This window comes from Abramis brama, assembly GCF_963993115.1.
Source record: "Abramis brama genome assembly, chromosome: 16".
Classification (NCBI taxonomy): Eukaryota; Metazoa; Chordata; class Actinopteri; order Cypriniformes; family Leuciscidae; genus Abramis; species Abramis brama.
Window position 1 is genome coordinate 30461521 of NC_139978.1, and position 17426 is coordinate 30478946.

Here is a 17426-nt window from a genome sequence, read left to right on the forward strand (position 1 = left end):
GTGTGGTCCTGGTCAAGACAATCTCCTGAACTCCAAACTGAATGTCAGAATGGGAAAGAAAGGTGATTTAAGCAATTTTGAGCGTGGCATGGTTGTTGGTGCCAGACGGGCCGGTCTGAGTATTTCACAATCTGCTCAGTAACTGGTATTTTCACGCACAACCATTTCTAGGGTTTACAAAGAATGGTGTGAAAAGGGAAAAACATCCAGTATGCGGCAGTCCTGTGGGCGAAAATGCCTTGTTGATGCTAGAGGTCAGAGGAGAATGGGCCGACTGATTCAAGCTGATAGAAGAGCAACTTTGACTGAAATAACCACTCGTTACAACCGAGGTATGCAGCAAAGCATTTGTGAAGCCACAACACGCACAACCTTGAGGCGGATGGGCTACAACAGCAGAAGACCCCACCGGGTAACACTCATCTCCACTACAAATAGAAAAAAGAGGCTACAATTTGCACGAGCTCACCAAAATTGGACAGTTGAAGACTGGAAAAATGTTGCCTGGTCTGATGAGTCTCGATTTCTGTTGAGACATTCAGATGGTAGAGTCAGAATTTGGCGTAAACAGAATGAGAACATTGATCCATCATGCCTTGTTACCACTGTGCAGGCTGGTGGTGGTGGTGTAATGGTGTGGGGGATGTTTTCTTGGGACACTTTAGGCCCCTTAGTGCCAATTGGGCATCGTTTAAATGCCACGGCCTACCTGAGCATTGTTTCTGACCATGTCCATCCCTTTATGACCACCATGTACCCATCCTCTGATGGCTACTTCCAGCAGGATAATGCACCATGTCACAAAGCTCGAATCATTTCAAATTGGTTTCTTGAACATGACAATGAGTTCACTGTACTAAAATGGCCCCCACAGTCACCAGATCTCAACCCAATAGAGCATCTTTGGGATGTGGTGGAACGGGAGCTTCGTGCCCTGGATGTGCATCCCACAAATCTCCATCAACTGCAAGATGCTATCCTATCAATATGGGCCAACATTTATAAAGAATGCTTTCAGCACCTTGTTGAATCAATGTCACGTAGAATTAAGGCAGTTCTGAAGGCGAAAGGGGGTCAAACACAGTATTAGTATGGTGTTCCTAATAATCCTTTAGGTGAGTGTATATATACACACACACACACATTATATAGATAGATATAGATAGGCTATATATACTTTTTTTTTTCCGTCTGAATACATGGATACTTTTGAATAAACGTCAATGGAGAAAGATGTTTTTGCTCCCATAAGGTGTAATTACGGCATCCCCATATTCTTGGCAAAAGCTTGATCTCTTCAAATGCGTAATATCACATGCTGACTTCGGAACCGCACACTAGCATACTACTCTACGACATGGTAAAAAAGTAAGAGATGCTAGTATGTTGTTCCGAATTCATCAACAGTCTCTCATAAATGTGATGTTTCGAGTCTAGACAATAGTGCCATTTAGTGGTCTTCAAGTGTAAGTGCTTTTTATGGCGTTGGTCAAAACAACATTTTCTGAAGGAAAAACTAAGGTAGAAAACAATAGAGTTATACAAGTTTAGGGTTTAGGCTTTGGTTCTGTAAATGAAATGGTCCATCAGAGACACTGCGATATTGTTGACTGCACAGGAGAATAAACAGTTACTACAGTGTAAATTATATTGTGAAATTATCTGAATTAAAACACTGGCAGATTTAAAACAGCCATAAAAAAAAAATAGAGAGAAAAGAAACGATATATGAATGCATCAAGAGTGTTTTGACAACGTTGTACTTGTTTGAGTAGCTTGGATTTGGGGATGACAGTCTTTTTAAATATTAAATAATATGCGAACCAAACAATTACTGGCCAGTCACAATTCATCATTCATATTCATTACATGTTAGAAAGAAGACCGACCAATCGAAATCATTGAGAAGACGTCGACGCCGTCGGTTACATTTTGAACTCTCGCTGAAGGTTTTTTATAGGAGATGAAGAGTTTTTCAAAGTTTAATTTTAAATTTCTTGAAGTATAAAGTTCACAACAACGGAAACTAGATAACACGGCCAATGATACAGGTAATACTTAAAGTTTGAATGAGTTTTTGGACTGAATTTAGAGCAGAAATGTCACGTAATACATAACGTTAATGGTTTTGTTACAACAACGAATAACCTAAAGATATGCATTTCATTACAGCGATGCACAGCAAATGTTTGTGGTCACTGATGCTTGAGACACGAAAGAAAATGAGGCAAACAAAAAACATGTATAATCATCCAGCATGAATTTGTGTAAAGAAATGGAAAATAGACTTACTGAATTGATAGTTTCTGAATACCATTCATTTCAATAGCACATTTTTTATTTCCAGTAGTACAAATTCAATTTCACAGTTTAAATTAAAATCTGACATCTAAAAAACAGTAAAGGTACAAGATCTCCCCTATTAAACAATACAGCGTTAGACAATGATATGACTGCCAGTGACTGATGATATGATCTGTCTCAGTAGTTTTTCCAACATATCTTGACAATTAAATAATTTCCTCAGTGACTTTTTGGCCCGGTTTCACAGACAGGGCTTAGATTAAGCCAGGATTAGGCCTTAGTTAAATTAGGACATTTAAGTCGTTTTTTTTTTTTTAAACGTGGCCTTAGAATATAACAGAATATAGAATATACTGATGTGCATCTTGAGACAAAACAATGTCACTGACATATTTAAGATATGTCAGTGCAAGTTGTTTTCAGTGAAGACAGCACAAACATGCATTTTAGTCTGGAACTAGGCTTAAAGGGATAGTTCACCCAAAAATGAAAATTAGCCCATGATTTACTCACCCTGAAGCCATCAGGTGTATATGACATTATTCTTTCAGACGAATACAATCTGAGTTATATATATTTTTTTAATTGTCCTTCCAAAGACAGACACCCATTCACTCCATATATAAAGCTTGGAAGAGCCAGGAATATTTTTTAATATAACTCCGATTGTATTCGTCTGAAAGAAGAATGTCATATACACCTAGGATGGCTTCAGGGTGAGTAAATCATTGGCTAATTTTCATTTTTGGGTGAACTATCCCTTTAAGCCAGACAAATGAATGTTTGACAGTGGCACAATGAAGCATTTTGAGGTATTTAATTTCCATTCCCCTTGCCCTCAGTAATCTCCGCAAACTCATCACGGGCCTGCAGTAATGGCTTTCAGACCACTGGTCCTCTTCATGATGTTTGGTACGAACAGCAGTCCGGACGCTCTCTCGATGCTCTCAATGGGGACCAGGAAGCGATCCAGTGGAATCTTCTCATCGACTGGCATATTGGGCATCACATAGGACCGCAGCTCCACGTCTCCTCTCGGCTTTTCCAGAATCACCACCTTAAAGAAGTGAGTCGGCACGGCTACATGATTCTTTCCCAAAACCTGATACTTCACATACATTTTCCCATCAGGTTCCTGTCTGTAGGTGCAGGGAGGAAAATATTAGGTTCAGTTTTCATTGATTAAACTGTTCAAGTATCTTAAAACATCTTGCATTTTAGACGTGTAGCTGATTTGAAAAATCTAGAGCAGTGGTTTTGTCTCAGGAGCCAGATTTTACATTTGATTTAAAGCAATAGTTCACCCAAAAATGAAATTTATCTCATCATTTACTCACCCCCAAATAGTTCGAAACCTTTTCTTTGTTTCTGTCTTTATTATGTTGAACACAAAAGAAGATACTTTGAAGAAAGTGGGTAACCAAACAGGTGCTGGTCCCCATTGACTTCAATAGAATTCAAATGGAAGTCAATGGGGACCAGAAACGGTCTGGTTACCAACATGTGTTCAACAGAAGAAAGAAACTCATACAGGTTTAGAACAACTTGAGGGTGAGTACATTATTTGTTATTTTTGGGTGAACTATTCCTTTAAGCAGTGAGCCTTGCTATGGCATAATCTGTTTTGTTTCCAATATAATTATTGGTTAAGTAGTTTCCCTTTAATGGCATATGATACAGTCAGTGACAGACTTTTACCGGGGCAAGTAGAGTGGTCCAGTGCACACAAAGACATTCTGGTAATGCTTGGTGAGAGAGCGACAATATTTCTCCAAGTTATTCCATGCGTTTTGGTTTAAATGAGGATTCTGTGGGGAAAGATATCCGCAATATTACTAGCCATAATTATGCAAATAGAAAACAACTGAGCAAAATCTTTAAATGACTGGTGGTTTTGTGGATTGTATAAAGTAAGGTGCTGCTGAAAAGCTACGTTACTGCAGAATTCAGTTCCTACCAATAAAAACAACAGGCTGGTGCAAAATTCAGAATTTATGAATCACTTCTGTTTCAATTATGGGTAAGAATGTGAATTCATGTGCCCTTGTTTTAATCAAAATAACTTTCCCTCCCTCTTGCAACAACATCTCTTCTCTTCTCTGATGATGTGCTTTTCCAATCAATTCCTGATGGACAAAATCAGGTTCCGCCCTACATTTTATTCTTGTTTGAGAAGCCGTTTCACTCTGATATACATGTCACAATAGGAAAGAAAATACATTTATTAATAATAAACTATTTATTGATAAATTAATATAAAAATATATTAAATACATTTTATAGGTGGCATTTTAAAAAATGATCTAAAATATATTTTCTGATATAGTGTCTGTAGTAGTATATAGTACTAAGTTTAATTATTAATAATAAACAAATTATTAATAAATAATAATAAAAAAGTTCAATACTTTTTAGGTTGAATTTTAAACATTGGTTATTAATACCATCTAGTATTCATTTTCTGATATACTTCTAAAAAATCTTCATTGATTAGACATTTATATAAACTCAGTAAATGTTTTATTATTAATAATAAACAAATTATTGATAAGTAAAATATTAAACTTTTATTAAATTTAAATAAGTTAAATGCATTTTTATAGTCAGCATTTTTAACCTTTGATATTTAAATATTTTGATTGTACTTCCTTAGCTGGTGTTTGCAGTAAGATCAGTTCTAAAGTACGAGAACCCGTTGAGTTCCAGCTCACCTGTGGTGACACGTTGCTCAGGTAGAAGGTTTCATCCATGGCTTTCTGGCTCCACTTGTGATTGGCTGCTGCAGCCAGGTGACCCCTGTCAAACCCACTGCCCCTGTAATCCGCATTGCTCGATCTGTGGTAAACATGAACCGAGTCGTCCTCTTTAAAATCGCAGAACTTTCTGTCGGATGTCCCGGTCAGCGTCTCGGCGTTGAGCTGCTCTATGACCCACGCTGCTGTCCTGTTTCTGGGGTCGTATGAGGTCACGTAAGACTCTCTGCTCTTGACGTGGGACAGGGAAGGGAAGCCGTACTTCATCACAGCTGTAGATTTGTTTACAGCGACCTGTCCCGGCTGGTACGCGCTGATCTCTGACGCTGCGTCGACGCTCGGTATCGGGATGACCGGCACGCGGTCCAGCAGTCCCCGGCTGTGGCTCGTGTCCCGGCTTTTATTTAGGAGATCATCGCTGGCTGCTGTCAAGGTGGCGCCGATGCCTATGCCAGCTGTCAGTGACAGCCCGGATAAAACCCACCGCGAGCTGAAAATACGATGCATCGTTTACGTTTAATAGATAGAGTTAATTAATTAATTTATCTAAATAAGATGGGCGTGCTGTTATTTTGCCCTCAGTATTTACACAACCCATGTGAGTCAGTCCCGCCGGCTATGTGCTAAACAAGTTTAGTCGCATGTTTATGACGTCTCTCAGTTCTTTAAAAGGTAGTAGCCTACACAGTTTCAAAATTAGAGTTACAGAGTCATTCTTACTATGCAGTACATTTTCATATTCCAAACGCTTCTAAATATAGTGGATAATATTTATTTACATTATTCGATTTTTTATTTTTTTTTATTTTTATCACTGTCACAATTAAGTGAACTTTTTCCCCCTAATAAATGTAACTTTGGTTTGAGCTGGTGTTTAACCATGTTCCCCCTAACTTCTACACTTTAAACTTTTTTTTTTTTTTTCATTCTTCTGATAGGTTTCTATCTGGTAAATATTCAGATAGGTTTAAATCCTGTTAGTGTTTCGTAAACAGTGTTATTTTAGTATCTTTGAGATACTATTATAGTTTATTAGAATTTAATATTAGTTAAAGTTAATTTAGTTTTTATTTGGTTCTTTTGTCTATATAGGTTTTATACATTTTTTTTTTCAGTTTTTGTTATTTTAGTACATCAAGTTAAACTAATATTTTGTTTAAGTTAACGTTTATTTTATTTCAATTTCAATTATTTAAATTTTAGTTAAAGTTAATAAATATATGGTTGACCACAACTCACACCCTGGTGGTTGAAGTGGTCCTTACAGCAACCTGATAGAAACTTAAATTTAACTCACAGACTCACAGACAGAGAGGAACCCGCGACCCAAATGCTAATTCTTTTCTGGGTTTGAATTGGTAATCAATCCCTTTAACAAATGCTAGTCACTCCTTTCATCCTGCAGGAAGTGACATCACTGTACACAACAGCTCAAACATCAGTAAAGTTTTAACAATGTGTTTGATGAATCCTGTTATGGTTTATATTTTATTACTCTAAAACCTGCTATTGTGATGAATGACCATTTCTTCAATTGTAAGAAATGGTATTGCATAACATAAATGAATATACTACCTGTGCAAAGGGTCTTAGTGGAATTTCCAGTGCTAATTGCATAACACGTTGTATGTTTTATATACTGTATATATATATATATATATATATATATATATATATATATATAGCATGCAGCCTATTTCTGTGAGTAGCTTGTATTTAACTGGTGCTTGGATATACCTTATTTATTTGTTTCAAGTAAGCAAAAGTCTCCACCTGGCATAAGCTCTGCTGACTCAAGATGTGTGTTATTAAGGGTTTATAAATGTATTTCAGTGCAGGTGGGTAGAGTAATGCAAATGGCTCAGCACATTTAAATCTGGGTCTGTAGACAAACAGTAAATGCAGATGATTCACCTTATGAAACTTTCTAAGCAAATAAAAATGACCTGATATTAATTACTGTTATTAGCTGTACTGTAGTGACTGTTGTGTTGGTGTAATGCTGCATCAGGCACTGAATATATGCTGTTAAAGCTTTGATATGCATACAGAAGGACAGAGTCTAAAGAAAGACAATTCACCCATATCACTTTGTGCTTTCTGATTGTCAGGTTTTATTCATTTATAATATGTATTCATAGTATTTTATTTACCCTGGCTCACCATGAATGTAAAGCATTTGTAAATATGAAATACATCAAAAAGCCCATGAGCCGCTGAGGATTTTGGCATTTCTTTGAGATTCACAGAAGGAAAAAGAATTATTTGAAAAATAACCTGTTTGCATGATATATGATGTGCTGACTTTCATTCATTATGTATTTTTAATTGTGCATCTGAATGGCCATTCTAATTACGTTGATTGGCGATGCAGTTTTTCTGTGCTTTGTAATTATTTAGTGTCTGCTTGGGGTTTGTGAGACTTTGTGCTTTTTAGGAATGTGTTTATATCACTGGTATCATTATAGGAGTGTGTTAATAAGCAGTCTGGAATGGTCATATCTGCACAGATGAATACATGCCAGTATCAAGATGATGTGCGGGTTACGTTGAGCTAAAGCTGTGCATGTAATTAATGCTTTATTTAAATGTGATGATATGAATGAAGAAATATTCCAAATATATTAGAGATGCACTCTGCTGTATCATCAAATATAGTTTTTACTATGGTGTGAATACCATATGCACTGCAATAAAGGCTGCAATGTCTTTACAATGTCACATTTACTCAGAACAAAAATAACAATTTCTACAAAAAATGTTGAAATAATAATCATAATATACAATACTTCATATTTCCTTTCAGATAGATCGATATATATTTATATATATATATATATTTATTTGTTCAATGTGACATTTTAAAACTTCTTTCTACATTCCAGAAACGTAATCTCAAACACAAGCTAGAGACATTCGATCTTCGTACTAGCAGGACGGCGATTAAACATCTTTTCCATTGGTTTCATCTACTTGTTACAACCTCAATGGCAATAAAATGCAAGGAAAATGCAGCAATGAAAGGAAATGTAAAAACAAGTCTTCAAGAGAAGAATAACTTGGCATAAGTAGGCTTCCGTGATATCAACCGATTGTTGTTCGTTAACACAAGCTGGCTAAGTGCAGTGCTTGTATTTCAGTGAGCGTCGAAACTACAGAGAAAGTAGAAATGCAAAGGAAATGAAACTTCATCTATGTATTTCTCCACTTGAGTTGTGTGTTGAGTGAACTGGAACAGAACTTAACTTCTTTTTTTCTGTTTTTGGTATAAAGTTCAGTCGATCAGTGATGCTAGGAGACAAGCAATAAGCTGCTCGTCTCATGAAGGCGTTTTGACCTCAGCGTAGCCTCCGCCCTTTCCAAAAAACGATTCCAGCACCGTGAGGCTGGGTCCGTACGGGGTTCAGGCCACCGTCTCTCCGTCCACAGGGTTCAGCCCTTTGGCCTGCGTACACTAGGATGGATATCAGGACTAAGATGTGTTTCTAGGCGCTGGCTTTAAGCAGGCTGTTGGCTAGAAGGCAGAGCAGCAGGGTCAGAGTGCTGAGGTAGCAGGCCGATGCGCCGTTGCACCCTCTCTCGCCCTGGCAGCGCGGCTGCTCGCACAAAACACCCTTAAAGCTGGGCGGACACACGCACTTATGGTTCTGGATACAGGAGCCGCCGTTCTGACACAGGAGGAGCTCGTCGTCGCACACTTTTGCTGAGAGCAGAAGGACAGAGGAGATTCTCATCAATCAAGTTCATTCTTAAATATACTGTAATCTAAACAATAGTTTTTTATGTGCCTTTACTATTCACAGATCTTTAGAAAGAGATCATATTTCAGTCTAAATGTTGGTAGACATTTAGCAGACACTTTATCCAAAGTGACTTAATGCATTCACGCTGACAGTAATTTGCTGTGTGGATTCATTTTCGGTGAGCATGATATTTGCTTTTGTGGGCCAAATGTCTATAAACGGATGCATGTATAGGCTACTGTACAAAGCAAACTGTAAACCAGTTTACTGATGTTTTACAACTGTAAGACAAACCACATGTCAAAGGATTAAATTATCTATCTATCTATCTATCTATCTATCTATCTATCTATCTATCTATCTATCTATCTATCTATCTATCTATCTCTACTTTCACACTTGGTTCAATTGCATGGTCCGCAGTGAATGTACTGCAAACATCCTAAAGAATGCAGAAGTCTATTTCTGCTGAAGGCAAGCAGAAATGAGATATACATTGTTTCTGCTTGCAGTGCGTAAGTCATGCTTATTAGGAAAGTGAGTGAGATGCACACAAACACACAGTTTTATCGAATCATACTTCATCAATAGCGGTTCACTTTTGCGAGTTAGTACGATTGCGTTCATATCAACAGTGAACCGTATATACCTGAGTTCACGTGAACCGTACCCCAGACCACCCTTTTTATGCGGACTCGGGTACGGTTCTCGGTTGCACACTCAAGTTCAGAAAACAGCGTTTTCACATCATTGAAATGAACCGAACTCTTAACATCTATCGTACCTGGGTACAGTAAATGTATTTAAATTTAAAAGGCCTTCTCAGTTCTGAATGGTCCACGGGATTATTTGTCACCGTGTTTGTTCTGTACATTCGTCATTTGTGATTTCAGCGTTTGCGTAACACCTTAATGCAAAGCAAGTCTTATAGAGCAGAGATAGTAATGATGACTGGAATCTGAATGATCATAATTTGTGTCAAATCCTGATCCAGCAATACTGATCGAAATCTACAAATCTCTAGAAGTCTTGGAGACTGGGTGTTTCAATCCCATATACTGTACACTTTTTGGTCATTTTCAGATCAATTTGTATAAAGTGTAAATCTAAAACGGCTGTTTTCCAGGGTGCCTGAAGAACCAGGAGGTCTCACAGACAAGTATAGTATATTTGTAAAGAGTAATTTCATTGTTAGTGGTGTTGATTTTGGGCTGTTTTCTAGTCCTGTGCTGATAGTGTTTCATTATGCTGTGTATTATAGGGGTCACAGCCAATTCCTTGCAAGGCTCGAACCAGCGACTTTCCTGCCCAGTCTCACTGCTTTAGCCACTGTCACCCCACCCACAAGTATCTATTATCCTTATCCACAACTGCTGCAACCAGCAAGCTGTTATTGGTAGTACAACAGCAAAGACCTCTGTGAGGAACAACAATGTTGCTCATATGTATAACTGAAATGACACCCATATGTTGTTCGTTCACAACACTTTATTTGTTGTATGAGTGGTATCATCCATCACAGAACGTGTCTTTCATGACTAAGCCTGTTTAATGCCTTTGTGTAGTGACAGTACAAGAAGTGTGACTTACGCACGCAGCCATTCTTCCAGGTATATCCAGGGAGGCAGTCCTCACACTTCTGGCCCATGGTGCCCTCGCGACACTGGCAGAAGCCGGTGTCATTGCAACGGGCGTGTAAGGAGCCCAGCTGATTACAGTTACACTCTGTGTATAGAAAATATTTTCATTATTCACCAATTGTAGATTATTTGTGCTGAAACCCTGAAAAGGAAGGCTATGGTTTAGTTGAAAGTTATTCTTTCTTTTTCAGATTTCATTGAACTATGAAAACATACTGTAACTTTCAGAACTCACAAATGGCTTGTTTTATACTTACTAACATTACTGCATATTCTTCAGAAGGATAGTTAGAAACTATTTTTGACAATGTTCCTGATAGGGCAGTAAAAATATATTGGACACGGCAGCAAACCTACTGCTTTTTAAGTAAAAGTGCTGGAGAGTGCCACATCTCATTTCACATGAGAGTGTTTATATGTAAGTATTAAAAGCACAGCAGAAAAAAAAAAGCCTGTTTAATAACTCCTAAGGGTCACCAAAATATGTGTAAAATGGTCATAAATAGCTCATTTATTCACATTGAGAAAATGGTACCTTTTTTATATATAATATTTCTCAGTGTACAGTGTTTCAGAAGTTACAACATTTAGCCTAAAGGAAATATAGCACAGCCTGAAGGCATATATTCATGTGTTTTGCAGGAGAAATGTACTTATGTTTGCTAGTTGTGATGTCAGTTTTATGTGATCAGTGGTTGTTCATCGGTCATGTAAGCAGGGTTTGCTCTATGTATTCACACGTGTATAATTTGTCCCTCTGGGCACCTGTCAGTCATAGCACTGTGATTTATGTGTCTGTGTTTTTCCAGTAGAGGTCACTGTATCATTATCAGAGTGTTCTGACAGATTGCTTGAGCCACTCTTGGAACAGTTTTAATCAAAAAAACAAAAAGAAAAATTATTAATCTTAGGATTTCTGATTGTATTCCTCCTGCCTCCTATTTAAAGTCAACATAAAGTTCATCCTATTTACTTTTTAATATACATTCCTTGTCTCACATTGAATGAAAAACTGTTCATAATCCTTTGTCAAAACGCACTTTTTGACGCCTGTGAAATGCATTTACTTCTCATCTGACATCACAAATCACTCTTTTCAGTTTTACCATGTAACGTCCACTTTTCAAAATCCAATCAATTCCCATCCTAGATTTTTTTTTTCTTGTTAAATATCCAGTTTTACTGGGAAATGTTGCATTACTGAAGTCAAATGGGTTGCAAATGGCATCTCATGTTGACTTTTAAGACAGATTATGCACGGAAGCATAAAAACAAAAAAATTCTTAAGCATAAGTCTACAGATATGGATCTAGTTCTAAGCTGAAAAATGCAAGTTGTTTAGTTTCCTAGTAAAATGAAGACAGGAGTCTGGGAAAAGATTTCTTGTGTGTCCATAGTAAAGGCTGTAAGATGAATGAGAGGGGTGGTCTGCATGATATTACTATATTTAAATTTATCCTTCCATTAGACTTCAGTTGATCAGAAATTGTCACATGTATGGCAAGGTGGTGGCAGACCAAATGTGGGCCCGTATGGGCATAAGGAAAGATTTCTCAACCTTTCCATAATATCATTTGGCCAGAAAGGACAATTTCTGCGCAGCATGGTGTTAGTGCATCAGGGGAACAGTGAGACGGGTTGGCGTGGAGTGATATCTGACTGACCTATGCAAACATTCTCATCGTCCAGCTCGGCGGAAGCATTCCGGAAGTATCCGAGGCGGCAGTGCTGACAGTTCTGCCCTCTAGTGTTGTGTTTGCAGCTCACACAAGTCACAATGTTGATGAAATCAATGTAACTGCAGCGATTTGAGTGACCATTGCACTCGCAGTCTAATGGAGAAAGAGTAGATAGGTGTTAGTCCGTGGATCAGGGAACGAGGGAGAGGAAGGGAAAAGGACACCAGAAACTCATGGATGAGAGGGCATGGGAATGAGTGACGTGTAGATGCTGAGGAGACTATAAACTAGATCTGTTCAGCTAGCTGGTGACACTGCCACTTATTTAACGCAACCTCAAAAATAATGTGAATTAGATTAAAGCCCTATTAACCAGTTGACCCTTCACAAAGCCCTACTTAAAACATTACAGACTAATCCTAACCTAACAACTGTTCCTCAGAGAAGCTATTGCTCTCTTATAATGTAAGTCTATGGAAGATGTTCTTGGATAGTTGTGAACAGAACACAGTTTAACAGATATTTACAAAAGTACGGGCTGACTAAACTGTGCCACTCTAATTCCCAAACAAACATGTATGTTGCATTTGCTTGAAGGCTATTAATTGACATTCTGATATACTATAAAGAGTTGACAGTTTCACAAGTATTGGCTACATTGGAAAAACGTTAGGATTCACTTATGGGTTCACTTATGCTAATCGTATCACTTGTAATCACTCCTAAATAAGGCTTTTCTCTTTTTATTTGACTGTTACAAGCTTTTGATTCTGATTCACTCTTTTCAGCTTTTCATCATGTTACTGTGTAATTTAACAACTTCTTAAATCTGCAAATAAAAATGTTTTGCTGTGCCATAATTCACTCCAGCCCACCTAAGAATAACATCATTTTTTTCCATTTTGTGAACTGATTATACTTAAAATTAAACTGTTCATGGCAATCTCCAGATCATTCCTATGAGACGTACTGTAAAGCTTGTCCGAGTCAGCAACAGTAAACCACTTAGGTGGGCAGAGCTTAGCGAAGGGTCAGCTGTGGATCAAAAATGGGCAGTACTCTTTAGACTGCTTTCCTTATAGCCTCATTTTTACTATTTAATTTCTGTTTATGCATTGATATTTTATGTACAACTGTAATTATTTGTTTATTCTAAACTATTTGATTTACATTAATTTATAAGTATTTTAAAATATATTGTGACACCTTTCCAGTTTCATCATGTAATTTAAAGTTAAGTAGTAAATAGTTTCTCTGTGAGTCTATTAACTGTAACTACAGTAGTGCCTAGTTTAACTGTTTCACTAATAGTCACCTATTACCTTTTTGGTGAGGCTCAATATTCAGAAATATAGTAAAATAAAATAAAAGTTGTGCTGAATTTGTTTCTCAGTAGATTGCATTTTAAAGATTTTTGGGGTGTTTTTACATAACAGTAGTTTAGACATATCCAAACAGACTGACTAAATAGTAGGAAGTTATAGTTTTTAGTCTGAGTAAATAAATCCACCTGTAGGGCTTAATTAACATAGTTTAAGCAGACATTAGAATGACACTGATAAACATTGATAATGAGCTAGTGTTTGAGAAGCTGTTCTTTTTTCGATTCTTTTCTGTTTAAACACTTGGGGCTTTGAATAATTGATATGATGTTTTAAAGATGCTGGCGACGTGGGGTCCTGCTGTGTCACAGTCAGCCAAGCAGTGGGATGGGGGGCAAGAGCAGCTAATTAAATATAAATGCTCAATTACTCCCCAGATTGGTGAAGGGATGGAGCGATGTTTCACAAACGATCTTGCATCTTCAGCAGACAGCTGTCTAACACTAACACAAAATGCAAAGTTGCTAGTTTCTAGAAGAGGACGCTTTTGATTATACAGCCTGGGGGAGAACTTTCTGTTTTCCAGCAAACACAATACATCATGAGCGGCTTACCTTATGAGACAAAGCAAAAAACGAAACATGTGAGCACAAAGAAAGGAGAGAGACAAGAAAGAGCGACATGGAAGAGAGGAAATGAATAACATTTAGGCAGCAATTTTTCCACAGTTTCCATATTAGTGTCTGTCCACATTCTAGAAAACAGAAATCAAAAGTGAATCATCCTTTGATAAGCATTGCCTACAGGAGCGCTAATGCATATAAATAGATGATTCACATAAAATGTCATTGAAACCCTGAAAATAACGTCTTTCTGCTGTCTTGATTTAAAGCATCGCCTTACCTTGAAATCTGATGTACGCTATCCTTGACAACTGCGTTTTTGGCCCTCCGGGGATCAAAATCCTTGCAACAACTTTGGAATAGAAGCAACATTAAGCTCTTTGTTGGATATTTGTTGGCTAACACTGCTGCACTATTTGCACAAATCACTCAAGAAATGTGGAACGGTTCACCGTAACTTAAGAGCCGAAAATGTGAAACCAGAGACACTGAAATGATGCTACTGTTATTTAAGAAAACGGATGATGTACACAAAACAAAGCCTAAAACTAGAGAACTACAGTTTCTTTCTGTGGATCTAATGGCTGCTAAAACAATCGATACACTACAAGCTGTAAATGTTCTTCACTAACAGATACTCCATCTCATCCACAGCACCAGTGTAGGTACCATGCAGTCAAGCAGAAATGCATTTTCAGACCGCAGTCATTTAAATAGTTAAATGCTGTGTCAGATGAGTGCAGTATCTGTTTGTTTCATTTCTATAGTCAAGCTACACAAAATACACACACTCAACTACAAATGCTGCATACCTTTTTTCTCATACTCTTTTTCAAAATCTTTTTCTTTCTTTTTCTCCTTCTCTTTCTTTTTCTCTTTGTCTTCCCTGCTTTTTTCAGTTTCTCCAGCCTCGTTGTTCCTCTTAAAGTCTGCAGATGCGGTTTACACCAGAGAAATCATGAGTATTTGAAGAAGAACTCATCACATATCATTATTTTCCAGTTCATTTTATTCATTGTTTAAATCTGATAACCATACATGATTTGTTTTATGAAGACATAGTATTTTAATATTTAAAGATTTTGTTTCAGACATAAGGTTGGTGTGTGTGGATGTGGGGTGTCTTTAAAAGAACATTTAAAAAAAAGTTTGGGGTCAGTAAGATCTTTTTCTTTTCTTTTTTTAAAGTTATTTTCTCAGCAGGTATGCATTAAATTGGTCACACTGAAGATACTTTTACAAAAGTTTAGGATCCTGTTCAAAGTTCAAAGAATCCTGAAATAAAGCATCACAGATTTTCACAAAAATATTAAGCAGCACAACTGTTTGCCTTCACAGGAATTAAATACATTTTAAAATATAGTAAACTAGAAAACAGTCATTTTAAATTGTAATAATACATGTAATTTCAAAATATTACTGTTATTACTGTATTTAAAAAAAAAAAAACACAGCCTTTGTGAGCTTTAGAGATTTCTTTTTAAAAACATAAAAATTTCTTACCAACCCCAAACTTTTGAATGGTAGTGTATGCTAAACTTTTTGAATGTTTCAGAAACCACAAAAGTTCAAAATAAGTTTGACAGAACGCATATTTGATGCCAAATAGAAAAGTTGAATACAGCCTGCCTGAACGCTTTATGTCAGGATCAGTATCGACAAAACAAATACTGTCATTATTTATTACTTTAGATATATAAAACTATTTTGTTTAAAAAGTCTTTTAAGGGATACAGTAGTTCACCCGAAATGACAATTCTATCATCATTTACTCATCCTCTAGAACTCATATGACTTCCTTTCTTCTGTGGAAAAGGATTTCTTTCTTTTTTTTATTGAATATTCGGCAAAAAAAAATCTTCTTTTTTTCATATAATGAAAGAGAATTGTGAGTGAGGCTGTCATTTTGCCTAACATCACCTATTGTGTTTCACAGAAGAAAGTAAGTACAAGTTTTGAACAAGATGAGGGTGAGTAAATGATGACAGAATTTTCATTTATTATTCCCTTCAGAGGGTTAGGCCTTTGGCTAACTGTTCTGAAGGCAATTTGGGTTGTGTAACACAGACTTCAGATTGTGCAGATTGTGCATTTAAAAGTGTATCGTGTAATTTGCACTTTAGCAGGAAATATACTTGAGATGTCAGAATTGCTGTGGGTACCTGGGGCTTCTGCATCTTTATCTTTCTTCTCTAGGTTTGTTGCTGTTTTCTCCTCCTTGGTCTCAGCAAGAGGAACTTTACTGTTTTCTCCTACTTCAGATGAAGGTTTACTGGCAGGAGCATCTTTATCTTTCTTCTCCAAATTTGTTGCTGTTTTTTCCTCCTTGGTCTCAATGAGGGGAACCTCACTGTTTTCTCCTACTTCAGATGGAGGTTTACTGTCAGAAGCATCTTTATCTTTCTTTCCCATGTTTGTTGCTGTTTTTTCCTCATTGGTCTCAGCAAGAGGAATTTCACTGTTTTCTCCTACTTCAGATGAAGGTTTACTGGCAGGAGCATCTTTATCTTTCTTTTCCAAATTTGTTGCTGTTTTTTCCTCCTTGGTCTCAATGAGAGGAACTTCACTGTTCTTTGCATCTTTGGATGGAGGTTTACTGTACTCAGCATCAGGTTGAGGAGTAGCATCAAGAACTGGAGCTTGCAGAGGGACACTTGTCAGAAGAGGTGTGGCAATTGTAGGTGGGAGTATGTTGGTGGTGACTGTTTCTGCAACTGTTATAACTGTTACAACCATATCAAGAGATGGAGCAATACCATCAGTGGCAGGAGCATCAACACCAGATGCAGAAGTTACAGGAACATCAGATGTTGGGACAATCAAATCAATGCCTGGCTTTATTGCTGCATCAGTTGAGGGCACAACAGTACTTTTAACCAAGTTTACCACAGTATTTGCTGTAACCACTTCACGCGTGTCCACTGAAGAAACATCAGAAACAGGTGCAAGAGAGGTTGGCAGTTGAATGGTGCTAGATGATGCTGAAGATGTTGTTTCAAAAGTTGCCACGGTTGCAGAAGATATTGCTTGGGTGACCATATAAAGTGTTGTTGCAATGCCATCAGAGGATGAAGCAAATACATCAGTGACCTCGGGAAGAACAGATAGTGGATTTCTTGTAACAAAGCCAGTTGTTGCAGTGAGGGTGTCGGTTGCAGTGGTGGCCGCATCGGGTATCACATCTGGTGCTGCGGAAACTGTAATTGTGTATAAGCATAAAGAGTCAGATATCTAAACTGTTCTGTCAAAAGCAGTAAAGATGCCTACGGATGCCATTACTGCCCTTTGGGCTTACATACTGTACATAATGGATGTTATTGTAGCGATTCAACCTTTCGTCATTTCCAGTTCAGCAGAAACGA

At 37.4% G+C, this 17426-nt stretch overlaps 2 protein-coding genes across 3 annotated transcripts in view; both read right to left on the bottom strand.

Annotated features, from left to right (window-relative positions):
• Positions 1 to 2320: 2320 nt before the first annotated feature.
• On the bottom strand, positions 2321 to 5696 carry endog (endonuclease G). Its single transcript, XM_084086318.1, has 3 exons — positions 5016 to 5696; positions 4003 to 4112; positions 2321 to 3443 (listed from the first exon to the last, which is right to left on the bottom strand). Exons 1-3 carry the CDS (start codon positions 5562 to 5564, stop codon positions 3164 to 3166), a joined length of 939 nt encoding a protein of 312 aa, XP_083942444.1. The 5' UTR covers positions 5565 to 5696; the 3' UTR covers positions 2321 to 3163.
• Positions 5697 to 7147: 1451 nt separating this feature from the next.
• The window catches only part of ntng2a (netrin g2a), a 59622-nt gene continuing 49343 nt past the window's right edge, over positions 7148 to 17426 (bottom strand). For both annotated transcript variants that reach the window (XM_084086493.1, XM_084086492.1), the window contains 6 exons: positions 16227 to 17261; positions 14877 to 14993; positions 14345 to 14416; positions 12105 to 12272; positions 10391 to 10525; positions 7148 to 8760 (listed from right to left, as the gene is read on the bottom strand). In XM_084086493.1, the coding sequence (XP_083942619.1) occupies positions 8543 to 8760; positions 10391 to 10525; positions 12105 to 12272; positions 14345 to 14416; positions 14877 to 14993; positions 16227 to 17261 (1745 nt within the window). In that variant the 3' untranslated portion in view covers positions 7148 to 8542. The remainder of the gene's footprint in view (positions 8761 to 10390; positions 10526 to 12104; positions 12273 to 14344; positions 14417 to 14876; positions 14994 to 16226; positions 17262 to 17426) is intronic.

Coding starts and splice junctions, on each gene's coding strand:
- endog (XM_084086318.1), bottom strand. CDS start 5,564: ATGCATCGTATTTTCAGCTCGCGGTGGGTTTTATCCGGGCTGTCACTG. Junction 4,113..5,015: donor TGAGCAACGTGTCACCACAG/GTGAGCTGGAAC, acceptor CTTTCCCCACAG/AATCCTCATTTAAACCAAAA. Junction 3,444..4,002: donor GGACCACTCTACTTGCCCCG/GTAAAAGTCTGT, acceptor CTGCACCTACAG/ACAGGAACCTGATGGGAAAA.